Source organism: Macrosteles quadrilineatus, unplaced genomic scaffold, assembly GCF_028750875.1.
Source record: "Macrosteles quadrilineatus isolate MER2022 unplaced genomic scaffold, UCM_ALF_1.0 Scaffold_1__1_contigs__length_201487025, whole genome shotgun sequence".
NCBI lineage: Eukaryota > Metazoa > Arthropoda > Insecta > Hemiptera > Cicadellidae > Macrosteles > Macrosteles quadrilineatus.
The window spans coordinates 2,662,405-2,686,521 of NW_026542594.1; the positions used below are offsets into that span (position 1 = coordinate 2,662,405).

The 24,117-nt window shown below is 36.0% G+C and overlaps 1 protein-coding gene and 4 non-coding genes across 5 annotated transcripts; 2 read left to right on the forward strand and 3 right to left on the reverse strand.

The window, feature by feature from the left end:
• Window positions 1–135: 135 nt before the first annotated feature.
• Trnaa-agc (transfer RNA alanine (anticodon AGC)) lies at window positions 136–208 on the reverse strand. Its single transcript has one exon. It is a non-coding gene; the product is annotated as a tRNA-Ala (tRNA).
• Window positions 209–5,089: 4,881 nt separating this feature from the next.
• Window positions 5,090–8,770, reverse strand: LOC128988486 (uncharacterized). The gene is made up of 3 exons (XM_054409820.1): window positions 8,658–8,770; window positions 6,330–7,317; window positions 5,090–5,859 (listed from the first exon to the last, which is right to left on the reverse strand). Exons 2-3 carry the CDS (start codon window positions 7,312–7,314, stop codon window positions 5,579–5,581), a joined length of 1,266 nt encoding a protein of 421 aa, XP_054265795.1. The 5' UTR covers window positions 7,315–7,317; window positions 8,658–8,770; the 3' UTR covers window positions 5,090–5,578.
• A 705-nt stretch (window positions 8,771–9,475) lies between these two features.
• Trnaa-agc (transfer RNA alanine (anticodon AGC)) lies at window positions 9,476–9,548 on the forward strand. Its single transcript has one exon. It is a non-coding gene; the product is annotated as a tRNA-Ala (tRNA).
• Window positions 9,549–15,654: 6,106 nt separating this feature from the next.
• Window positions 15,655–15,727, forward strand: Trnaa-agc (transfer RNA alanine (anticodon AGC)). Its single transcript has one exon. It is a non-coding gene; the product is annotated as a tRNA-Ala (tRNA).
• Window positions 15,728–16,783: 1,056 nt separating this feature from the next.
• Trnaa-agc (transfer RNA alanine (anticodon AGC)) lies at window positions 16,784–16,856 on the reverse strand. The gene has a single exon. It is a non-coding gene; the product is annotated as a tRNA-Ala (tRNA).
• Between the last annotated feature and the right edge of the window lie 7,261 nt (window positions 16,857–24,117).

Consider the following 24,117-nt stretch of genomic DNA (forward strand, 5'->3'; position numbering starts at 1 on the left):
TGAAGTCTCCGTCGCCGCGCCCGTGGTCCCATAAGCATGTAATTGGTAATTCTTAGTACGTACAACCTATATGATATTAAAAAGTAAAACAAATAATAGCAAAATATTATTAGTACTACAATTACGTAAAATATCTGGAGGCGCCGGGTATCGATCCCGGTACTTCTCACATGCTAAGCGAGCGCTCTACCATCTGAGCTACGCCCCCAGTACATTGCTTAGTAATGCAAGGTTGAACCAAGACTGTTAGGCAATGATAACATGTTGGGGACGTCAGCCGCTGATGAAAGGGTGACCTACTACTGCTGTACTACCTACTGCTGACTCCGCGCCGAGGTCTGCTGGCGCAGCGCTGAGTCTAGCGTTCACGACACCAAAATAGTTCACTCAGTGTACCTCACTTTCGACTTTTACTTGAGGTCTTAGCATACAACAATACGACAATGGAGACGCCTGAATAAATGCATAACAGTGTTTTAAGGTTCGGTCCACAAAATGAACCTTATAGTATTTTATTTATTTTCAATCGATTGTTTTATATCTTAACCAACATGAAAGTCATTGTACAGTAGAAGATAAGACAGTAGTGGTACAATATGTCAAAATTGTATTGGTTTTGTTTCAAGAATACTGACAAAACTTATTCTCTTTCTGTAGCCGTAGACGCACAACAATTCGTAGTCAAATTATAGTGTTAGCAGCTTACATGTATAGAGTAGTCTACAACACACTTGGATCTATTTTAACACTGGCAGAGTACCCGTCCTTCGTACGGGGTTTCCATATAAGTATAAAATGCTTATTGCAGTTATGGGAGAGGATACGGTTTAAGAAAAATTTGTTCTTTTAATCTATATGCTATAGCACATCTACCATAGCCATAATGTTCTACCACTGCACCTAAACCGTAGAGAAAAGAAAAGTTTTTTTTATTTTTTTTTAGTTTTGTTTATCACTCATATCATAGTTTAGTTTTTTTTGTTTTGTTTATCATAAACATAAACAAATGACGTTTTTTACCCGAAAATAAACGTTATTTAACGTTGCTTAAATGGATCTGCCAAAACATATGTTAATGTTATTAGTATAGGATTCGGGCCAACAACGTTATTTGTTTATGTTTATGATCTATACCGGGTTTTATTCTAGTATTCGTGACTATAACGAAGGTCATTTGCAAATTTCAGACCCTTGTTACATTTTTTCCAAAGTAGGCCTAACCAAGATCTAAATTTCATAGTCGCTGATCATTCTTAACTGAATTGGGGACATGCGCTTAGAAACTTTCAGCTTTTATAAAATAACGAAGTCTGGCAGTCATGGGCTCTTGCTCTACTTTCATTACTAACCAAAATTTTAGTTTGCTGACATACACATATTCGAATATACAGAAAAAGAATCAATGGCATAAACTAAACGCTTACACAGATTGCATTTACGAAAAAAATGATTAAACGCAAGTGTTTGAGATGTATAGTTCAAAGTAACACATTTCCAGATTTCCTGATAACGCAGATCCTTCACAATAGGAAAAAAACTAAATTTTTAAGTGAAACGAGCTGTTGGCCCGTCCTACGTACGGGAATCGAGTAGTCAATTAAAACTGACTATGATTCAGAACAGCTAGTTTACACACACACTGGCTTTGAGTACAGTAGCTACATACCACCTTCCACTGCATAGGCCTACTATTACTTACCGTATCTTATTATACCACCTTGGCCACTGAAACCTCTAAAATGATCCTGACCTCCCGTTCTCTTCTATCCCCTGCCATTTCTGGATGACAGGAAGACAGGAAGATACCAGCTTGAAGATGTCTTGCATGACTTGGTCTTCCAAGTGGTCGTCTACCTTGTAGTACTTCTTGGAATACACTTTTAAAAGTTGAAGTATCTTCTCTCCGCCATGCAAAGCCTGCCCAGCCCATCCGAGATCCGAGCCTATTGGTCTACTTTTGGAATGTACCCCTTCATCAAGTTTCTGAATCATACAGTATTACTGGGATAGTTATGATATGGTATGAATCGATTTAGGTTTCTACTGACACCCTGCAGCTGACTGCAACTGACACCCTGCAGGTCAGTTTTCTGGAGACCTACTTCTGATAACATAGATCTTTTACGGTAGAAAATAAACAGCATTTTAAAGTAAAATAGTGTGTAGGCAAACTCTGACGATCAATATCGTCGTATTTTGTATACAAACAACTTGTAACATAAACATGCCAATGACAGTTAGAAACCAGCTGTTAGTTAAACCACCACTAAAACGACTTTAACTCGTCCGTCGGCTGCTAGACTTCTTGAAAATCAAAACTTAATTTCTAAAAAACTAAAACCCTAAACTAAAATTATGGCTTCGACATTCCCTAGTTCTCAAAATTATCCTTCTTTCAACACAAAAATCATAAAAATCCGTCAAGTGGTTGATTCAGAATCGTGAAATAAAAAAAACCCTGTTTCGTTTTAATATATAGGATAGTATGTAGGCAAACACCGACGAACAATATTTTTGTAAACAAACAACTTATAACATAAACATTTCAATGGCAGTTATAACCAGCTGTTAGTTAAATTACCAGGCCCGTTGTAATTTGTAATTTCCATCAGATTTGCATTGGGCAATCAGCTGATTTACTAATAATATTAGTTTGTAGTTTATTATGAAACAGGTCCCTGCAGTGAACATTCTTTAAATTCGCCTGCTAGACTAAAAAAAATTAAAACTTCATTTCTAAAAAACTTAAACCCTAAACTAAAATTATGGCTTCGACATTCCCTAGTTCATAAAATTATCTCTCTTTCAACACAAAAATCATGAAAATCCGTCAAGAGGTTGATTTAGAAACATGAAATATAAAAAAACCCTGTCACGTTTTAATATATGATGTTGTTGAGGATGATGATGATGATGGCATGTTTAATTTCAGTATCTAATGTATGGTAACGTATAACTCATCCAGTTTATATAATCCTCCTCGTATATTGTTTAGGCCCCTATTACACGAGGTAGCCTGGCGACGTCGCCAGCGGCAGTAGCTGGCGACGCACTGGCCACCAAACCTATAACCAGTTGAGTAGCCAGAATTTTACCGCCGTGGCGCCGTTGTTGTGAGTGCTTGTCTTGCACTTGTACTTGTTATGGGCGGTGTTTACAGTGAATAAAGAGTGATTATAAGTATCTTCTCCTTCTGTTACTTCTGAAGAAAAGGAGGCAAAGGAAGAGAAAAATGTACGTTCATCCAATGCTTAGTGCAAGAGAATCAAAAGGGTTATATTACACCCTTTTTGATGAGCTCTGTGCGGACAATAAAAAATGTTTCAATTATTTTCGTATGTCACAATCCAGTTTCTTCGAGTCATAAAGGATGATATAGACATTTTATCAACTGAAGTGAACAATTCACACACTCGCAACACAACAGAACGTAACACAACAGTGTGCAAGTACCCCCGTGATATGAACTGACCGAGTGGCGACGTGATACTGGCGACCTAGTGTAATAAGCTCCATATGCTACAACGCAGCGTCGCCAATATGGGTAGCCAGTGGCTACCACAGTGGCGACGGGGCTCGGTAGCCAGTCGGTCGCCAAAGTGTGGCTGCGTCGCTGGCTACCCTCGTGTAATAACATCCATAAGAATCAATGACCCTTGACAAGCTGAGTAGCCAGTTTGGTCGCTGGCGACGTCACCAGGCTACCTCGTGTAATAGGGGCCTATTCTTTGAATCCATTGATAACTATTATGGAAGTGTTTATTTCTTTGAACACTTATATCTGTTTTAAAATTTATTTACGTTTGACGAATCATGCCAACCTTATTCTGCCTCATGATAAGTTTCAATTGTACCTGACATAAGTTCGCCCTAACTGTTATACACATACGTAGAATCCAAAACTACACTTGCCACACCGAAAATCGTATGCATTTTAACCTGGCAATCTTAGCATGCTTTTGAAAGAGAAACTTTCTACTTTTGCACGAAACTATATTTGTCTTCTCCTAGACCTTAAAACTTTTAACCGCTGAAAGAATCCAACATCCGATCAACTTCTCCCAAAGTTTCACAATAAAAGCTGTTAATCCATCATGCGACTCTCTACCAAAGTTTACCAGTATTTACTTTGCTACGAAGATTTATAGCAGTTTACGGCTTATGAAATCTGATTAAATCTTATGCTCAACTTCTTACTTTACACTATATGTTAAGCTGCAAAGTAAAATAAAACTACAGGGTGGTTATGACACCTTTGGTTTACTGTACTATTAATCATGAGGTTTTTCATTCAACTTTCAACGAAACCTTACCTTTCCTCAACTATTCGTGTTGTATTTTATCTAAGTTTTTAAGTATATTTTTAGTGATATTAGTTGTAATTCTTCGTAAGGTGTGCAGGCGGCTAACTTAATTGAACATCCTAACTTGTTTTATAAAATCTTCATTTTTCGCGCACACAAAGATGCAAGTATAACTTTCGGATATTTGAGATTGGAATTTGTTTACCGTAAGATGTAACCTGAACAAATTTCTTGCGTTATACTGTAGTTTAGAATACAATTCCACTAAATAACCGATAACGAAATATTTTTTAATACATTGTAAAACTCGTAACATATAGCGGTTAAAGAAGTTTTAAGCCATTTTAATTTGTTAATCCATGCAGTCATATAAATGTATCGAACATTTTTAATTGTTTGCATCGGTTTTCGTCCTCCAAGATTTAGAAGTAACCTGATTCATAACTAGCCGTTTTTTCTTGTTACATTGCAAAAATACATTTACAAGTTTCAAATTCATATCATAACATAACACTAATGCCATAAATTAATTCTAAATAAGTTAAATAGTTTAGAAAAGTGTGTGTCACGTCCTATCTAGGAAGGAGCAGTTTTTGTTAGGGATTTTCACTCTAGGATGCTGATTGTCATATTATAAGTTGACAACTACCGTTTTATCCAGACAAATTACAAACTTAGCATTTGCCGAATCTTCATCCACTAATTTTTTTACTGATATAACAATTATTTTAATTGGTATAAATTATAATCTTGTTACACTTCTGCTATTTTTCATAACACCACTATTTAGTATTATCTAAATGAAATTACAGTTTTATGCTTTAAATGAATGAATCAAATATACCTTTAATTTTAATTGTTTAAAGTTACAGCGATGGAGTTACAACATTGCCCCAACTTCAGTTGTATACTTCTTTGTGGTTAAACAAAAACATATTCCTAGCTAAGATAGAAATGCTGCTCTATTTACCTGATCTGTTACCAATGTCAACCTATTGTCCAAACTTGCTGAAGTAATTATTTATTTATGTGACTTCACGAAGAATTTTAGGCAATCTGACTGGTTCACACAGTAACATAATTTACAAATACAACTAACTGTTTCCTCTTACTCTCTAATCACAGTGAAAATGTATGAAAATTTTGAATTATTCGTACTTATGGAATATTATATGATTAATTTGAGCTTAAAGGAATTATGTCTTTGCTTACAGACCTAGTTATAGCATCACTACAGTACTACTTGTAGACTACTGTTATCCCACAGAAAATCACTAGAAATAAGTGTTTGCCCTTGCACTCGCCAGGTTTGGGAAGTCAAGACCTAGCCATTCCAGCCACGCCACGAAGGCCAATTCTCTCGCCAAGTCTTCGTTCGAAGCAGGTTTTTTAGTTCGAATACTCAAGGTTTTCACAGTACATGAGGCGAAGAATCCGACTTTCCCTGAACACTTGATGTTTACTACTGGTTCTGGCCATTTTCTGAACTCGCAGATCTTCCTTAAGGTCTCTTCTGCTGTTCGCTCTGACGCCGTTTTTTGGAATATTACTTCAACTGCAAACAATAAAAAATACTGAGCATATGATGCATTTACCTTTCCTCTAGATAAAGTGTTGAAATTAGGATTGCGTTTAACAATTTTTCTAAGCGTTCACAGACTTAATAAGAGAGATATGATACCGATATGCCAAAATAATAGTTAAAGCGCTCGCCTTCAAATCAGAAAGAAGGCTGTTATCATGAATTGTGAATTTTGATATCAAATTAGATTGATTTTGACCCTAATAGTGTTTATATGTTAGGATATGTCAAAACATCGGAACTTAAGATCATAAAAACTCGGGGTTAAACCATTTTTCAACAATTTATCTTTCTAGTTTTCCAATTAACATTCCCAAAATTGTTCATCTAATCAGTCCTAGTACACGCACATACGTCATAATTATCTTTGTGCCGACCGTTATCATATCAGTAAGATTTATAAATAAGAAATATTTTTGATTAAACCGAAAATGAAGGTATACCTTGAGCTGGAGGGATGTAGAAGTCAATGAGAGCAGGATCTCTCAGTAGGTCGCAAACTCTCTTTTCATACAATGTTTGGCCTTCTGTCTCTACCTCTTCCTTTTTATGTACAACAAATTCTCTGAGCAACCGCTCATAGTTCAAGCAAGATTTGTTCCCACCAGACTTATCGTCCGATCGACTAGGCGCGTCTAAATCTAGCAAGGTCGGTGTACCTAGTTGTCGTGGTCCTTCCTTGTGTGTGTTACTCCCCTTTCGTCCCTTACGCCTCGTCACACATAGGCCGAGATGTTTCACGACAGCCACCACTAGATTCTTGCGATTTACGAGTCGTGGTTTTTTAGCTGGCGTCTCGTATTCAATACTCTCTCCGTGAAGCCCCTTGTTTTGACGCTTTCGTCCATATGTGTTATTATCCAGTCGTTCAACTTTTGGTTTCCTGTTTAGCTGATTCCTTCCAGGCTTTTCTATATCACATCCTTTTACCTTCAGTTGCATGGTTGGATATTCACATTTAAATGTATTACAAGTGAGACCGCGTCTCTTCAGACGCCGATTGAATGTTTTACTCTCAGATTCGTCGCAAAGAAACCTCTCTTTCTCCAACCGTCTGCTCGGGTGTTTGCGTTTGCGTTCATCTGAGGAGGTTTCAACTTCATCATCAGAAGAGACTTGGGATGTGTGCTCAGTTTTTACAACAGTATTCTCAGTTTTTACAACTGTATTCTCAGTTTTTACAACAATGCTACTATCGGTTTTTATAACCATCTTCTGGGTTGTATCGTTGTTCAAAGTAGCAGAAGACTCATTTGGGTGATCACGTTTTCTAAAACATTTAAACTGCATACGCTTAACGAATTCTAGGTAGCTCTGTTTTTGAAAACTGCAGCTTGTTATACTTGGGTTCTTTTTGGTCTCGTCTGACGGTTCGATTTTCACATTTGTAATTTCAGTCTTAATGTTACTTATTAATAATCCACTCATTTTCTGAAATAAATTCGTAACATGGAATAAGATGTAATATGTGATGTGTTAAGTTATGTCTTAGTTATTTTAATATAGGTACTAAACGAAATATTAATGCGAGACACTCTTGTATTGTAACCAGTAAATTGGTACCTAAATAATCCCCGGCCTCGAGGTATACTATCTAGAGTGGTCAACACTAGTAACTGCGCAGTAATAATATGATAATGCTTTGTCCTTTTAACAAAGTACGCGAATTGGCCACTTTGCTTTCCCAAATCAGTGGTAGAACATGTACATTGTAAGAAAAATAATTTTTGGGCTACAAATATAAACATATCTTAATAACAACTAGCTTGGTATTGTGCCATGTCTCCATCATGGTCTATCGTGACGAAACAACTTTCATTATGCCACCCCAACATGTCAGACTAGCCTACTTAGTGGAGTGAAATGGCTCATTACCCCCCCCCCCCCCCCCCCCCCCGAGTGGTTAGGATCCGTCTTCGTAATATTTTGTTAGAATGCGTGACAAATATAATTGTCCTTACTGGCAAGTTAACGAATACATTAAAGATTTTGCGCATTTTTATTTAGCAAAACAGACTAACATGGCTAACATGGCGATCCGCCATTCATTTTTCCACAGCTAGTAAAATAGCCTATGTGATCTGATTGAGCAAACTCTATATTACCGGATAACCTAACCTACTAGTGACTGTTTCAATGTCAATCTTTCAATGTCGAAACAGTCAAAATTCACAAGAGAAATAAGATTTGTGAGAATAATGAAGACTCTGTTAGTTACTGTTGAGTTGGCCTAAAATCTTCTGCCTACTAGGCGTTGAACGTAAAGGAGAGCCCCAACTTGGTGCATTTCTGTAAATGGATTCCAGAGGAATTACCAATGTTCTTAACCACAAGTAAGATTGTAAGTTTCGTAGAGAGTACTATATTAATGATATAATTTAACAGTGTAAAATAATATTGACTCTTTCGTGAGAAACGTCAAAGAGATATTGGGGTTAGTTACATCTCTGAATCACGTCTATAAAACGGTTCTTAGCCTTTTGCATATGTGGAGTGTCAGTGTAATATACCAAAAATATAGGTAAAGTCATACATGAACTCAGAAACTATTGGATCTTTTATTAAAAAATCTTTAAGAAAAACAACTTGAAACAATTGCTTATTAGCAAAGGTGGATCCAAAATTACCAAGGAAGTGGGATGTGAATAGGTTAATTTATATTTCTTAACCAAAACTAATACATAAACAAAATTTGTAAATGTTCCAATGAGTGTAGTATGCTGTTTGTTAAGGTTCATGCTCTACCATAGACTGATTGTAGACTCACTTACCTTAATTTAAAATTCACAATTTTGAATCAAGTGTTTTCTTTATAATACAGTCCAAGGAAACTTTATAATTAAGTAATAAATGATTTTGTGTAACAAATGAGACTCACAAAAATAGTGTCACAAATGAAATTTGTGTTTTTCTTAAAGAAACAAACAGCTGTGTTTAAATTTAAGAGTGGCATTTTTAAGAACAGTATAAAGTAACAAAAATAAAACCAACACATTGAATGGAAGATTATTACACAAATATTTTACTCGTGGCTTTCAATTATAACAATTATATTTCATAATTCTTAACATATTAAATACTAAAACTTATTTATTGGTATTTAACTATTTAACTACTACTTAACTACTACTTAATTACTACTTAATCAATGAATTGATCACTTTTTACTTTCTTCCCGTATGAATTATTGTATGAAGGTTATTAAATATCGCTATGTACCGTAGCTAATAAAAACCCCTCTTTCAAACATCAGCTTACATCTATTTCATAAATAAAATATATAAATATTGATAAAAAAATTGGGTGATGTTGTTACCCTAAGTGCAAAAATAATTAAGTATCTATACACAGGAGAAGCAGGACTTTTCATTGATATTTTTTATTTGGTATTTCCGGGTTTTTCGGTTTTGTTGGTAGAGGTGGGAATGGTGAAAAAGCTTAATTTGGGTTAGTAATATTTTACGATCACTATTGCTTTTGGTGGCTTTTAAAGGTGTCCGTTGTCATGTCTTTTGTTGACTTTTTATACAGTTCAAACTGTATTGACATAGACGAACATCATAATATTAGCACCTTTGTTGTATCAACTGGGGGCGTAGCTCAGATGGTAGAGCGCTCGCTTAGCATGTGAGAGGTACCGGGATCGATACCCGGCGCCTCCAGATATATTGTTTTGCGATATTACATATTTATAATCACCCAGTCTAAAACTTTGGTGCTGGTAGTGATCAAAAGTTTTGTTTAATATGTAACTGAAATGTCGTTAATTCTTTATGTAAGACTAATGTGGTGGTCGGGGGGAATATTCAAGACCCCCAACGTTTGATAGCAAGCTAATTCTGTATCCGTTCAATCTTTATATGGCTTCGTAATTCCTCCAATCCCTGAAGTGGCGTCAAGTTGATCATGTTTTACGTTGTCTGCTGTCATAATCACAAGCCATGTTGGATTCTAACACAAATTAATTCAAAGTTAGATTTTTGGTTCTCTTCAATATAAGGTATTGATAATAGAATATTTGATTATTTTTTTTGAAAGAAACTTGAGCGTTCTTACTTTCTACTAAACTAGTATTGTATTTCATTATTGTGACAATGGCGTATACTTTTACTAGCCATATGATTCGATTTAACAGTTTTCAAAGATATCCGACACGAAACTAGCATCTTGGTGTCCACCGACATCCCGTAGTGCCTGTATTTGTTAAGCTGCAGTCCGCTCAACTCTCGTGTAGCTCGATTGCTAGTCGTGTGCCGTAGTCTCATTTTGTATTTGCAAATTTAATTTTGTACGCAATCTTTTGTTGAACCGGTTGTTTTGTGATAATTAAAACCATAAAAATATGTCAGAAAGTAAATAAACTTTGTAAATATTTTCTCACTCCTGTTTTATTTTTTATTTTTATAATTCTAGTATAGATTAAAGGAGTATAGGTACTGTAGTAGAATTGTCTACCCCTTTAATCTATGATGCTAGGTTCAATAAATTGGATAGCAAAAATTTCTGACTTCTTTTAGATTTAAATAGTCCTAATGGATAATCTGAATACATTTTTATGGTTATACATGGTTTATGTACAATACATAGTTTCTATTTCAACAAGTCGAAATATATTGAACTTATCCAAATAATTCGATTTGTTTACATAGTATAACATAAACAAAACTTGTATATGTTTTAGTATTATAACCAAACAGTAAATCACACGCAGACAATTCTACTCATAATTAAGGCCCCGTTTATGCACCAAGTGCGTGAGCGGGGCGATAGCGGGCCCGCTCCCGCTGTAAATGAGTCTGTTTATGCACGAAGAGCGATAGCGGTAGCGGTTGGTTAAAGGAGAATGGAAGGGGGACACAGTCTTGCCAACTCAAACTCTGCCAAATAATTAACACAACTTTTTGTCCTAAGTGCACGTGCGCGTGGGTCAAGTTGGCAACCCTGGCTTCAGCCCAAGCAACCGCTGCGATTCCTAACTACACAGCGGGCGAATTAGAAATCGCAGCGGGAGGTCAACCGCTATCGCTATCGCTCTTGGTGCATAAACAGCCCCATTTAACCCAATGGTGTTAGAAATCGCTCCCGCTGTCGCTACCGCTACCGCACTTGGTGCATAAACGGGGCCTAAGTCGGAGAGCACACTCATGCGCAGCCGGGCATGCGAGGCACATCACAACGGGTATTAGATTGTGGCCTCAGTTCCCACAAGTTTACTAATTTCACAGCATGGGAAACTAAATGTATTTATGTTGATTTTTGGCTACACAAACCACTGAACAGTATGTTACCATTCGATATCAAATCATTAAAAAAGTGTTTTCGCAACAACTTATTTTCCTACTTATTTTTAAACTCAGTAAATTTGAGGAGAAGTTTAGTACATAACACTAATAATACATTAGTTTAGTAAAAGTTAGTTATAATAATAAGTGTAATAAGAAATTCATTCTACTGGAAAATTCTCTTTCAGTTAGTTTAACTAATTTACCTAGGGTGTATGTGTAGGAAGTGGGGTAAGTGGAACCAGGTTTTAGCATTGTTCAACTTTGACCTTACATTGCTTAGGTAATATTATACTTGTAATTGTGAAATTGTTTGTACCATAACAAATTCTTAAAAATAAAAATAAGTAAAAAAAAATTGTTTTGTGGTTTCAGTTGCCTGGGGGCAAGCCATATCCGAATTATATAGCCTATATAAAGGGTGTCCCAGTAAGAACGCCGGATTTCAAGAGCGTCTTATCCTTATATGTATTTCGATAGGAATTCCCAAATTATCAGCTATGTTATCAGTATTAGGTCCCATTTTTTGTCATGAATCGCTACACGATGGATCAACGCTTGATCATAGTTAAAGTGCACTACAAATACGGGAAACGGTTTGCTGAAACGGTGCGGAAGATGCGCGTTATTTTCGGCCGGGACAATGCACCAAATGAGTCATCTGTCCGAAGATTAACTTCTAAGTTCGAAAAAATTTGCTCAGTTTTTGGACATTAAAAGACCATTGCGCAGTCGGGCAGTTCGCTCCCTTGAAAATATTGAGGTTGTACATGATAGTGTAGAAGACAACGCAAGAACATCGATTCGTCGGCGTAGTCAGCAGTTAGGCCTAACTCGGAGCACAGTACAAAGAATTTTGGTAAAAGACCTTCACATGTTCCCTTACAAAATTCAACTCGCACAAGAGATCAAGCCAAGAGATCCCGTAAAACGGCTTGATTTTGTAAACTGGGTGGTTGGCAATCAATAAGAAAATGACAAAAACTTTGCTGTTCAGCGATGAAGCACACATCGCTGCATAGCCATCTAAGCAAGATCGCGCGATTTAACACCGTGTGACTACTTTCTTTGGGGATATTTAAAGTCACTTGTTTTCGCCAATAATCCTCAAACAATCCAAGACCTGAAGGAGGAAATTGATCTTGTCATTCAACAGGAAGTGTGTGAAAAAGTGATGGAAAACTTTGTCAAGAGATGTCGGGCTTGTCAGCAGGCAGCAGGTGGACACTTACGAGACATAATATTCTACTAATCGGAGATACTATGCTTTAAGATTCATGTTTCATATTGTAAATTTAGCGTGAAAATATATGGTTCATTAACATTTCATATCCGGCGTTCTTATTGGGACACCCTTTATATACAGGGTGACAAACAAGTCTGGAAACGGTTCAATATCTTTTTAACTAAATTCGTTAGAAAATTCAAACCTTTCACATCAACTTATATGTATGAAAACTACTTTTTGCAGTCATTGCCATTATTTGACCTTCACCAGGGGACGGCCCACGAGGAGTAGGTACATAATCTTTAATGTAAGCATAGGTTGATATGCACATCATTTTAAGGGGAGATGCCCACTTTTTAGATTTAATGCATTTTATATGGGTAAACATCGTGTTGCTTAGGTACCATTTAAGAAAAAACCCTTTTAGCTATGCATATCAAATTTTAACTACTTATTTGTATTGACATTTAAGACAAACTGTACTAATTTAAATATGTTCTACCAAAAAAATCATATTTTATCAAAATTTTTAAAATATATAATTTTTTTCACTATTTTACAAATATTAATTAATTTTATTGTTAATGTTTTTTTAAACATAGAAGCAAACTTTTAGTACACTTTGTGGGCCATGATGTCCTAAGTAACAGAAAAAAAATTGAAGTCAGTGGTATTTATAGTAGTCTGGAAAATGGTACCTAAACATTAAAAAACACAGTTTCGGAAAAACTCATTTAAAGTCAAGCCTAGGCCTACCCTATGCCACATTATTCCTCATCACAAACAGCACTATTATTATATACACATATGTTATGAAGAAAGAAAAACAAACAGAAAAAGATTTTTGTTGACTATTTAACCTAGCAACAACATTTATTCAGTGCAACCATTCAAAAAAATTAAATTTCTAACATTAAATTTAATTGACGCTAATTCAGCCCATTGTGACTAAAACCGAGTGTGTAGTACTATTTATATTATTTTTTATGATTGTTAGACTGTAGTAAATATATTAAAATTATATATTTTCTGAATCAGGAAAAGATGACGAATTTTTCAATGCAATAAACAAAAAATTAATTTTTTGACCGAAAAACTGGGCATCTCCCCTTAAAGGCCTGGTTAAGTGGAGTTCATTACCGGAAACCGCGTCAAAAAAGGTTCATCCGTTACAAAATGGCGGCAGTTCAAAGTTCTTGCGGAATATACCTGCAGAGGCCTTAGTATTGGTAAATACTCATAGTCAACATTAGCAGGGAAATCTAAAACCCGGTTAAATTTGTTTTGATGATTGAATATTATTAGTCTATGAGCTAGTTGACTTTAAAATACAGTCTAAGCTCTCAAGCTAATGTTTAATACGAGTATTTGCCCATACTAAGGCCTGTGCAGGTATATTTCACAAGAACTTTGGACAGCTGCCATTTTGTAACGGATGAACCTTTTTGGACACGGTTTCCGGCAATGAACTCCACTTGACTAACCCTTTAAAATGGTGTGCATATCAACCTATGCTTATATTAAAGATTATGTACCTACTCCTCATGGGTCGTCCCCTGGTAGAGGTAAAAAAATTACAATGCTTGGAAAAAGTAGTTTTCATACATGTAAGTTGATGTGAAAGGTTTGAATTTTCTAACGGATTCAGTTAAAAAAAGATATTAAACCGTTTCCAGACTTTTTTGTCACCCTGTATATATTGCAATATATCGCATTGATAGGATAGTAATGAGGGGCAAGTGGGTCAATTGGGAAACTTTCTGAAATTCTGGGACTTTTTTAATTATAAAAAAATAATGAGTTATAAACACTTTTTTGTAGACCTTTGCGGAAAACTTTGTAAAATGTAAAGAAACGTAAAATTGAAAGATATTTTAAAGTAGGAAATTGTAGAAAAATAGTACAATTCATTGTGTGTGGTTGTAGTATAACTCTCTGGGCACATGATTCATTTGAAACAATGTATTTTAATATTTAGTTTTAAAATCTAGCACATATTGTCATGGCAAGTTAGTAAAAAAAACCCCGTTTTCTCAGCTTCTAGAACTGTTACTAATATTCCACTTGCCCGAACAGCAAAATTTTGGGGGCAAGTGTAACCACGGTTGGAAAATCGAAGTTGTGAGAAATGTAATAAATTTGAAGTGATATTCTGAATCTACATGCAAACAATAGTTAGTACACAAAATATTGTTACATTTACTTTTAAAATGTAAATACAACAAATTTTCAAAGTTTAATCTTTGAATTTACATATAAAGGTCGCATGGAACCTTTTTTAACATTCAAAAAGTACATTTTTTCATAATATGTTATTTAGCTTTTTAAGGTTAAGAACCTTAGAACAAGGTCCAGACAATGATGGCAATTAAGCTGAAACTTCTCTTATCAGTTGATTGATAAGCTGCGGTTACACTTGCCCCCTGGTTCCACCCCACTCCACCCTAATTCATTTATTATCGAATACACTACTTTATCCTAGTTTTTTTTTTTTTTTAATACATTACCTTTACAAAAGCAAGTTATGAATGTGCTTATTGTGTCATTTCGTACATAGTTGTGTGTATATATAAGTACTCAATAAATGATTAGTCGGCAACGGTGTTGCAAGGCAAGTTGCCAAGGATTGCATGTTTATACATCTACATTGTTGTTGGTAGTATTGCAGCTTATCCATAATGGATGTCCCTATAACCACTACAGCCTGGCATGCTGTAGCCTCTACAACATACGAACTGTACTTCGTACTTAAAGTCTTTTATACTAAATGGTCGTGATAAATAATTCCATAATAATTTACGGATATGTTAACTTAATAATTAATTTTTTTTTGTAGTTAAAACTTTTTCAAGTGAGTTTGTTTGGATTGGAAGAATATAAGGTATGTCTTACCCTTCAGATATCCAAGAATTTGTCATATTTTGCAAAGTATCGCTGGTTGGGTAGATTCTTCCAGCCCGATAGTCGTGAGCGACTTTGTATCTTGCACCCCAGCTAATCTCCAGCAAACTATACTACGGGAATCGATTTAGCCATTTATTTTGGCTCATTTGTTCATCTAATTGTATAGCAAAAATTGCATTAATTGAACATTTATACAGTAATGAATTTTTTATTGTGTTGTGTATACCTACTTTACGTTATTTCCAAATTTTGAATTAGCATTCCTAGCAATGATGCGACATGTTATTGGAGAACTAAAAATAAAACAACCTGTAACTTATTTTATAATGATTTTGCAAACTGTTAATACCAACTGGGGGCGTAGCTCAGATGGTAGAGCGCTCGCTTAGCATGTGAGAGGTACCGGGATCGATACCCGGCGCCTCCAGATATTTTGGTGTTACTCATGAATTGTAATAATAAAATGAACAAAAATCGATTGTTTTTAACATATTATATTTTATAAAAAAACTAGCTGTAACCCGCGGGCTTTGCCCCGTTTAACTTCTTAATTTTCAAGATTATCTCGTTCACATGGCTCAATCACGTCCTGGTTGAAGTTTGTTCGCTACGCTCACTCACCTTTAGGTTGGAGCTCGTTCGCTGCGCTCACTTGCCTTCAGGTTAGCTCGTTCGCTACGCTAACTCGCCTCCAGGTTGAAGTTCGTTCGCTACGCTCACTCACCTTTTGGTTGCAAATTAGCTGTTGTCATAAATGTAAAAGAAATAATAGTGCTGCACCCTGTTGGTAATCCTTGTAACTTTAATGCTATTGAACATCATAGAACATAACCAACTTGTTTAATTGAAACAGCTGTTAAGATTCAATAATTCCATTTCTCATAAGGTTAACATGGGAAACTCCAGAGCCACTGGGGCGGAGCCCGAAAGGATTTTTGAAATAAGAATATGCCTATATGTTAATCGGGAATGTGAGCTATCATCATGCCAAATTTCAGCCCAATCCGACCAGTATTTTTCGAGTTTACTTTTCCCATACACACATACAGCAACCACCTCTTTTTTATAATAGTATAGATAGATGTAGCTGAAATAAGATCTGTAAAAACTTTTGTTATACCCCTGTAACCATATGACCGCTCTACAGTAGATGCGAGGTACTATATCCACTATATCCCGTTCACAAAATTTAAGCGTTTTGAGAGGAAGTTCCCCCACTACTTTTTTACTAACTTATAAGACGCAGCTGATTTATAATTCGGCAAACCTCAGCTGTTGAGAAGTTTTTTAAAGGCAGGTTTAAGTGGTGGCGTTTTCTTCCCCTAAACCACCCAAATGTTGCGATCGGAGTACAGTATATAATTTAAAAACTATTATACTGTACTTTAAAATCTCTTTAAACTGTTTTTATTTACGTATATAAAAAATTTCCTACAAGTCACATAAGCCTATTTTACGAATTTCATGATAAAACTAAAATATCTGGAGGCGCCGGGTATCGATCCCGGTACCTCTCACATGCTAAGCGAGCGCTCTACCATCTGAGCTACGCCCCCAGTTGGTACCGGGGTGGTGCAAGTTTCTACGTGACGTAGGTACCTGACATTTGACATTTCGTCTCCAGGCTACGTCTGGTCCAGTTCTAGAGCAACCTCGCCCTTTGTATGTCTAGATACGAACTGTCTCTACCAGATAGCAGTAGTGTAGAGATACTGTTATCATTCATATCTGCACAATTCTAATAAAAAATATAATGTTATTTAAAGGTTACACTCTTCTTATCATTCTGTAGAATCATTTTTTGTTGATATTTTAAGTTAAATTCTAGTGGTTCCTTTATTACAAATGTTCGTATCATATGAATTGGCCTTACTTCGTTTATTTTATTAAGACGTGGTTTATCTCCATTATTGTTGTTCTTTTAAATATCTTTAACTTGTATTAATAGATTTTTTTCAGGTGAGATGTAAACAATTACATAACAATTAAAAAAATTACCACGTTAAAGATTTTACTTGTTTTCCAATCTTTCTAAAATTGTAAATGAATGCGATGGATTTCCTTCTTTGTTTAACCTTTTTAAGTTTTCCAATGTTGAGTAAATATCCGGCTCTAGGTAATTACTTTCTGGCATGTTTGTATCATTAGCCATGGATACACTAGTGTTATGCAAGTAGACATTCCTTTGCAATGTTTTTAGTTGCAGCATAGTTTGAACACACCTTTATGTAAATCTATCCTCCTAATGGCACTCTTCGAGAGAATGTTTTGATATGTTTCTATAGAGAGCGTTATTGTTTAGCTTATCTACATATTTAACTGATATTAAACTACTGTATCTGTAAACTATGTCCTGACCTCTGATGTTATAACCAGTGTTAAAATTCAAATTGTAAAACCTTCTCTAAAATTCATCAGTGCACTCAAAAGGCAACGGACAGTGCAAAATAAACCATACCCTCATCGCATCAAACTGGCTTATAATTGAATAATTTATAGAGGAGCGTACTTACATTTTCAAGCCAATTGTTTAATATTTTTTAGAATTAAGTCATAATTTATTTTAATCGAGCTATCGTCAATGACAAAATAATTTTTCTCTTACTGGGGCGTAAAAAAGCTTTGATAACAATACTGTAGTATCTTCATTCCCCGTTCAACCGCCGTACTACACTAGTGTAGTGTACCGTATATGTAAAATTGAAAAAAAAAACAAATATAATTCCAATATTAACGCACTCAATGAGAAGTTTATTTAACGATGTTTGCTACTGAACGGATTAGATGAGTTGATTATACCGTGGTTGGTTTACATTAAAAGTATTATTTTCAATTGCAGTACCTGAAAGCCAAACTGCGTAAGATTGTTAGAATCCAATAAACCAGACAGTGTATGTAGCCTGTAGCCTGTAGAGCGAAGAGATTGTACCAGCTGTATATGCTCATCAGACAGTGTATGTAGCCTGTAGCATGTAGAGCGAAGAGATTGTACCAGCTGTATGATCATCAGGTAGTGTATGTAGCCTGTAGCCTGTAGAGCGAAGAGATTGTGCCAGCTGTATATGATCATCAGATAGTGTATGTAGCCTGTAGCCTGTAGAGCGAAGAGATTGTGCCAGCTGTATATGATCATCAGGTAGTGTATGTAGCCTGTAGCCTGCAGAGCGAAGAGATTGTACCAGCTGTATATGATCATCAGGTAGTGTATGTAGCCTGTAGCCTGTAGAGCGAAGAGATTGTGCCAGCTGTATATGATCATCAGGTAGTGTATGTAGCCTGTAGCCTGTAGAGCGAAGAGATTGTGCCAGCTGTATATGATCATCAGGTAGTGTATGTAGCCTGTAGCCTGTAGAGCGAAGAGATTGTACCAGCTGTATATGCTCATCAGACAGTGTATGTAGCCTGTAGCCTGTAGAGCGAAGAGATTGTGCCAGCTATATGTGCTCATCAGACAGTGTATGTAGCCTGTAGCCTGTAGAGCGAAGAGATTGTGCCAGATGTATATGATCATCAGGTAGTGTATGTAGCCTGTAGCCTGTAGAGCGAAGAGATTGTACCAGCTGTATATGCTCATCAGACAGTGTATGTAGCCTGTAGCCCGTAGAGCGAAGAGATTGTGCCAGCTGTATATGATCATCAGACAGTGTATGTAGCCTGTAGCCTATAGAGCGAAGAGATTGTGCCAGCTATGTGTTCATCAGACAGTGTATGTAGCCTGTAGCCTGTAGAGCGAAGAGATTGTACCAGCTGTATATGATCATCAGGTAGTGTATGTAGCCTGTAGCCTGTAGAGCGAAGAGATTGTGCCAGCTGTATATGATCATCAGGTAGTGTATGTAGCCTGTAGCTTGTAGAGCGAAGAGATTGTGCCAGCTATGTGTTCATCAGACAGTGTATGTAGCCTGTAGCCTGTAGAGCGAAGAGATTGAACCAGCTGTATATGCTCATCAGACAGTGTATGTAGCCTGTAGAGGAAAGATATTGTGCCAGTTCACCAGCACATCAGACAATTAGCTCATCAGACAGTGTATGTAGTCTGTGGAGAGTAGAGATTGTGCCAGCTGTAAGACGCTCATCAGACAGTCTCTGCTGTGGCTGTGGTTAATTGAGTTGAGTTCCTAATCGATCTCAGTTAACAAACAAGTCTGGTAGAACCACTTGGGTGTATCTCTGCAATAAACAACTGGAAGATAATGTATTTCTTCTTGGCGTTTTATTTGTAGCTAGTTTAGTACTATTTTTTTCTCAGGACTTAATAATGTTATTACACCCCTTACAATAATTGTTTACATTTAAGTCTTCATGTTGTGCTCACAATAATAATTTCTTAAGCTTATTAGTTGTTATTAAATTTTATTATGTAGAGTTCTCAGCGCAGTTGTAGATGGTTTGGTTGTTTTTTTTTCCAGTTTCGTTTGAACAAGCAAGCCTCAAGCATACATATATTTTTCAAAATATAGTTAAGATATGTTTACTATCCCTTTAATGGCTATATTTTTTATTAGTTTTGTTGTTTTACCTCTTGTTGCCAGTTACTAAGTGTATTAGTTGAATTGTCGTCCAACCCTCTATTGTAAATGAACACTCTGTATTTATTTAGCTTATACTTGTCTTTATTTTTCCATGGTAAAACTGCTTGTGTTCGGCATGTAGGTTATTTATGAATTAACTGTAAGTTTATCAATACACTTTAGTTTAGCGGAGTAACATATAACTCTTTTCGATACAAATTCGTATATCTTGACTCGTCAAGTTTTTATCTTCAAAGATAACTTAAACACAAACAAAGCTTACTAGCTGAACCACAGATTATAGCGTTTGTTGAACACGATTGTTTATAGATGAGTTAGATGTGCGCAAATCACTGCTCTAAAGTAGTAAACAAAAACATTCCACACAAACACAATGGTTTACCCGCTGTTTGTTTGGTGGTCTGTGAACCGTCTGTTATTGTATTGGGCGCGACCGACATCTCTACAACAGCTGAACGATGTTAAAACATGCCCACGTGACGTCACTGACCTAGCACTAGTAGTGGGTAGAGATGTTTAATCCTCCTAGACCCGGGATGATCTTAATCCAAACAGCTGTTCGTTATTTCATAACACATTAATTTAACTTAACACATTGGATTTATTGCCAAAATGTTGTACCCTTAACGGATGAGTAAGAAAACCTCTATGAGGTGGCTGTAATTAGCATAAAACTTACGTCGAAGAAGATTATTTATTTTAGTTTTAACGTAAATGTTACTGTATTGCAGACTAGTTTAACATTAGTTGGTGTTACTGATTACAAGATTGAAATTTCAACGTATTAAGAGGTAGGAAGACGACATGAATTTGTTGGAACTGTTGACTTGTGAGTAGATTGCTTTCATTTGCAAACGTTTCAAATGTCGACCTTGACATTGCTGATAAACATGTATTAGGGAATGATCAACAAACACTCCGTGGTAGTGGTGGTCTGTAACCAGATATATCTGGACATCACTGCCGCCCTATACTGTATACCTCCCCTGCCGCTGCTGCTAGACAAAGTCCAACTTCGGGAATATAATTTCAACTCTTCAATAATATAGGATACTGAAACTTTAAATAGGTAGAAGACAATAGATGTATTGAAGAAGACGATGCAGAATATCTAATAAAGAGGTGATAAAAGGCAAAGCCCTCACTGACTCACTCACTCACTAATTCTCCCACTTCCCATTTACCTAGGACGTTGAAATTCGGTACAACGATTCTTTGGGCATTAAATAGGAAAACTAAGTAGTTTTTATTCTGATCGGGCATTCGGGCTCCACCCCAGTGGCTCTGGAGTTTCCCATGTTAACCGAGTGCTCATATTTAAATGGAATTAAGAATCTTAACAGCTGGTTCAAGTTGACTAAACAAGTTGATTCTGTGATGTGAAGTGAAGAGTTAATTGATTTACCAACATGGTGCAGCACTATTATTTTTTACATTTATGACAACAGCTTCCAACCAAAACCGCTAAGCTCACTCACCTTTTGGAACGAACTTCGACCTGGAGGCGAGTGTAGCGAACGAGCTCCAACCTAAAGGTGTGGGGGTGTGTGGGGTACGGCAATCAGTAGTTTTATTGGGGACGCGGAAAGGTCGCCCCCGGAAACATCACCCCCCTACGTCATATTGACGTCAGAGACCGGGGGGTGATGTTTCCGGCCGCGGACACTTAATTTCAGTTGCAGCATGCACTCGTCGATATGACGAGTTATTTTTGAGTTTGCGTATTAATTAGATAATTCACTAATGCGTATTAATTAGATATTCACTTATCATATACAATTACCAGATTTTCTAATTAGAATTGATGCTAACCGGATACGTTAACCCCGATCGTTTTCAATATGCACACCCCGGAAAGGTCCCCCCCTGCCATGATCTCCCCCGGTATACCTGCTGTAGGGCTTGGGCTCGTGACTCGAGCCAGCTATTGTTCACAAGGGTAGAGACTGTCCCATATTACCACCGCTCGACTGAACTCGCAAGAATGGGAAGGATTTGGTATTATTACGCAAATGTTGTGGATATTAAGATAAATACAAATTAACACTTTGATATTGTGCTTTCTCTAAACATTTCCCCTTAATTTTATACATCAAATGATGTATAAATTACATAATAGTTTTTTTTCCGTCAACGTATAAAATGTATTTGTAAAACGTGGAAATGAAATAAAATGTTTATAGTAATAGTGACAATTAGGTAAGAAATCAACTCGTATTACTATGAGCATGCTTCAACCACTCAACATCATAATACAGTCAGTGCACACTTGACAAACATATTTTCACATTTCCTAATTCTTAAATTGTAAACATTGAGCAATAAATGCTAATTTTTATACATTTAAATAATTGTCTGGATTTTATGGTAAAATAAATGCATTGAGAATATTCCTGATTTGATATTGGTGAAGGACTCTTTCCCGTAAAAAGAATTTAGAAAGTAAATATTGGTTAGTTTCTTCGGCAATAAACAGGAAAAATCTCACACTGTTTACGTTTGCGTTGACAGAGAAACAAGCAACAGTGTCACATTCACTTTATTTCATTATTTCACACAGCTGATATTAAATAACTAAATTGACATTGAAGTAGTACAGTTATTCCATGAACGGTGTCGCCCATTGTTTTGAAAGTTACACATTTAAATCTACCTGTAGTTCGCAGAATATTAATACGTATAACTTAAAAGTTTGCAAAAGAACATAATCCTAAGTATAGTATCCACTACTCTCAGAGTATTGATTTATGGAATTCGTCTGTAATTTGCAGACTATTAATTCGTAGAGTACAACTGTATTTATAGCGGGAAGTATTTTTTGTAAAATAGCTTAGATTTCCCCACTTCAGGTATCCCTCCCAAGAATACCTGAGCCAAATACGTTTGTTTAACATAGTCAAGGAAAAGTTTAGTTAGTTATTTACTAAAGTCAGTTTCATCTTTTTACCATAATTCGCACATTAACATAATTCATAATTATCAGTGTTATCTAGCCTATGTACTTAATTAATTTGGAAGGGGTTAATTTGTGAACAGAACCCCTCATTGAGTTTTAAACAGATTTTGAAAATGTTAATGTAATTTGTAAAAAGTATACTCTGAAGTTGCACTAACAATAAAACCAGCTCAAAATATGGTAGGGGATTTTCCCCAGTGTTTTCTAGAGACCTGCTACACCGGTTTACTTTTTTATAACCCTCGAAATTTTGGTATATCGATATAGACTACACACATTCTACAAACATGACATAACTTTCATGGCATAAACTTATAGGCCTACTTACACAGATTTGATTTAAGACAAATCTTGATTTTTCCCAAGGGTAGAAGTATAGTTCAAATCTACAGATTTCCTGAATACAAAGATCCGTTACGGTAGGAAAAAACAACATTTAAAATTGAAACAGTATGCGGGCAAACACCGACGATCAATATTTAAGTAAACTACTTGTAACATAAAAACGTCAATGACAGTTTGAAACCAGCTGTTAGTTAAAACAGCACTGAAACTACTTTAAATTATTAGCGTCGGCTGCTAGACTAAAAAAAAATAAACTTAAAAAAATGAAATCATGGCATTGACATTCCCTTCCTTAGAAAATTATATATATTTCAACACAAAAATCACGAAATCGCGAAAGTGGTTGATTCAGAATCCTGAAATGAAAAAAAACTCTGTCACGTTTAAAAATATAATATATCACAATTAATTGCACGCTCTAGTGGAAATCGATGAAACCCACCCATATGAATTCTTGCTTATCCGTTTACTTTTCCACTCTTTGCGTTTTTGTACATGCCAAGTCAAGTCTTAAAACATTACATTTAAAACAATTGTATTAAATCTTCCATAAATTACAAGAAACAGTGACTCATCCATTTTCCCCGATTCCGAATATTTGTGCGCAATCTTGGCGACTTATGTTCAGTCTCCAGCATTTTGGAGGTGTTCGCAATTCAGACACACCCGTTCCCATAGTCCGATTATGCTGGTTCACGAACTCGTTCTAATAAACTTAGGCTTACACGTTTGTAACATATCTCATCAAACTCTCAGCGTTGTTGCCCGAGTTACCGCGCTCACGGTCACATATACAGGGTGTATTTATGAAGTCCCGCATGGGCTTAATATTTTCAAAACGGCAATAGATAAATCAATAAGATTTGGTACATATACACCACACCTAAAAACAACGTTTTAAAGACTGTCAGTTTTCTGTCATAATGGGGACATCCCGCAAGGAGTCAGAAGGAAATCTTAAATAAGAGCATAGGTTTATATTTA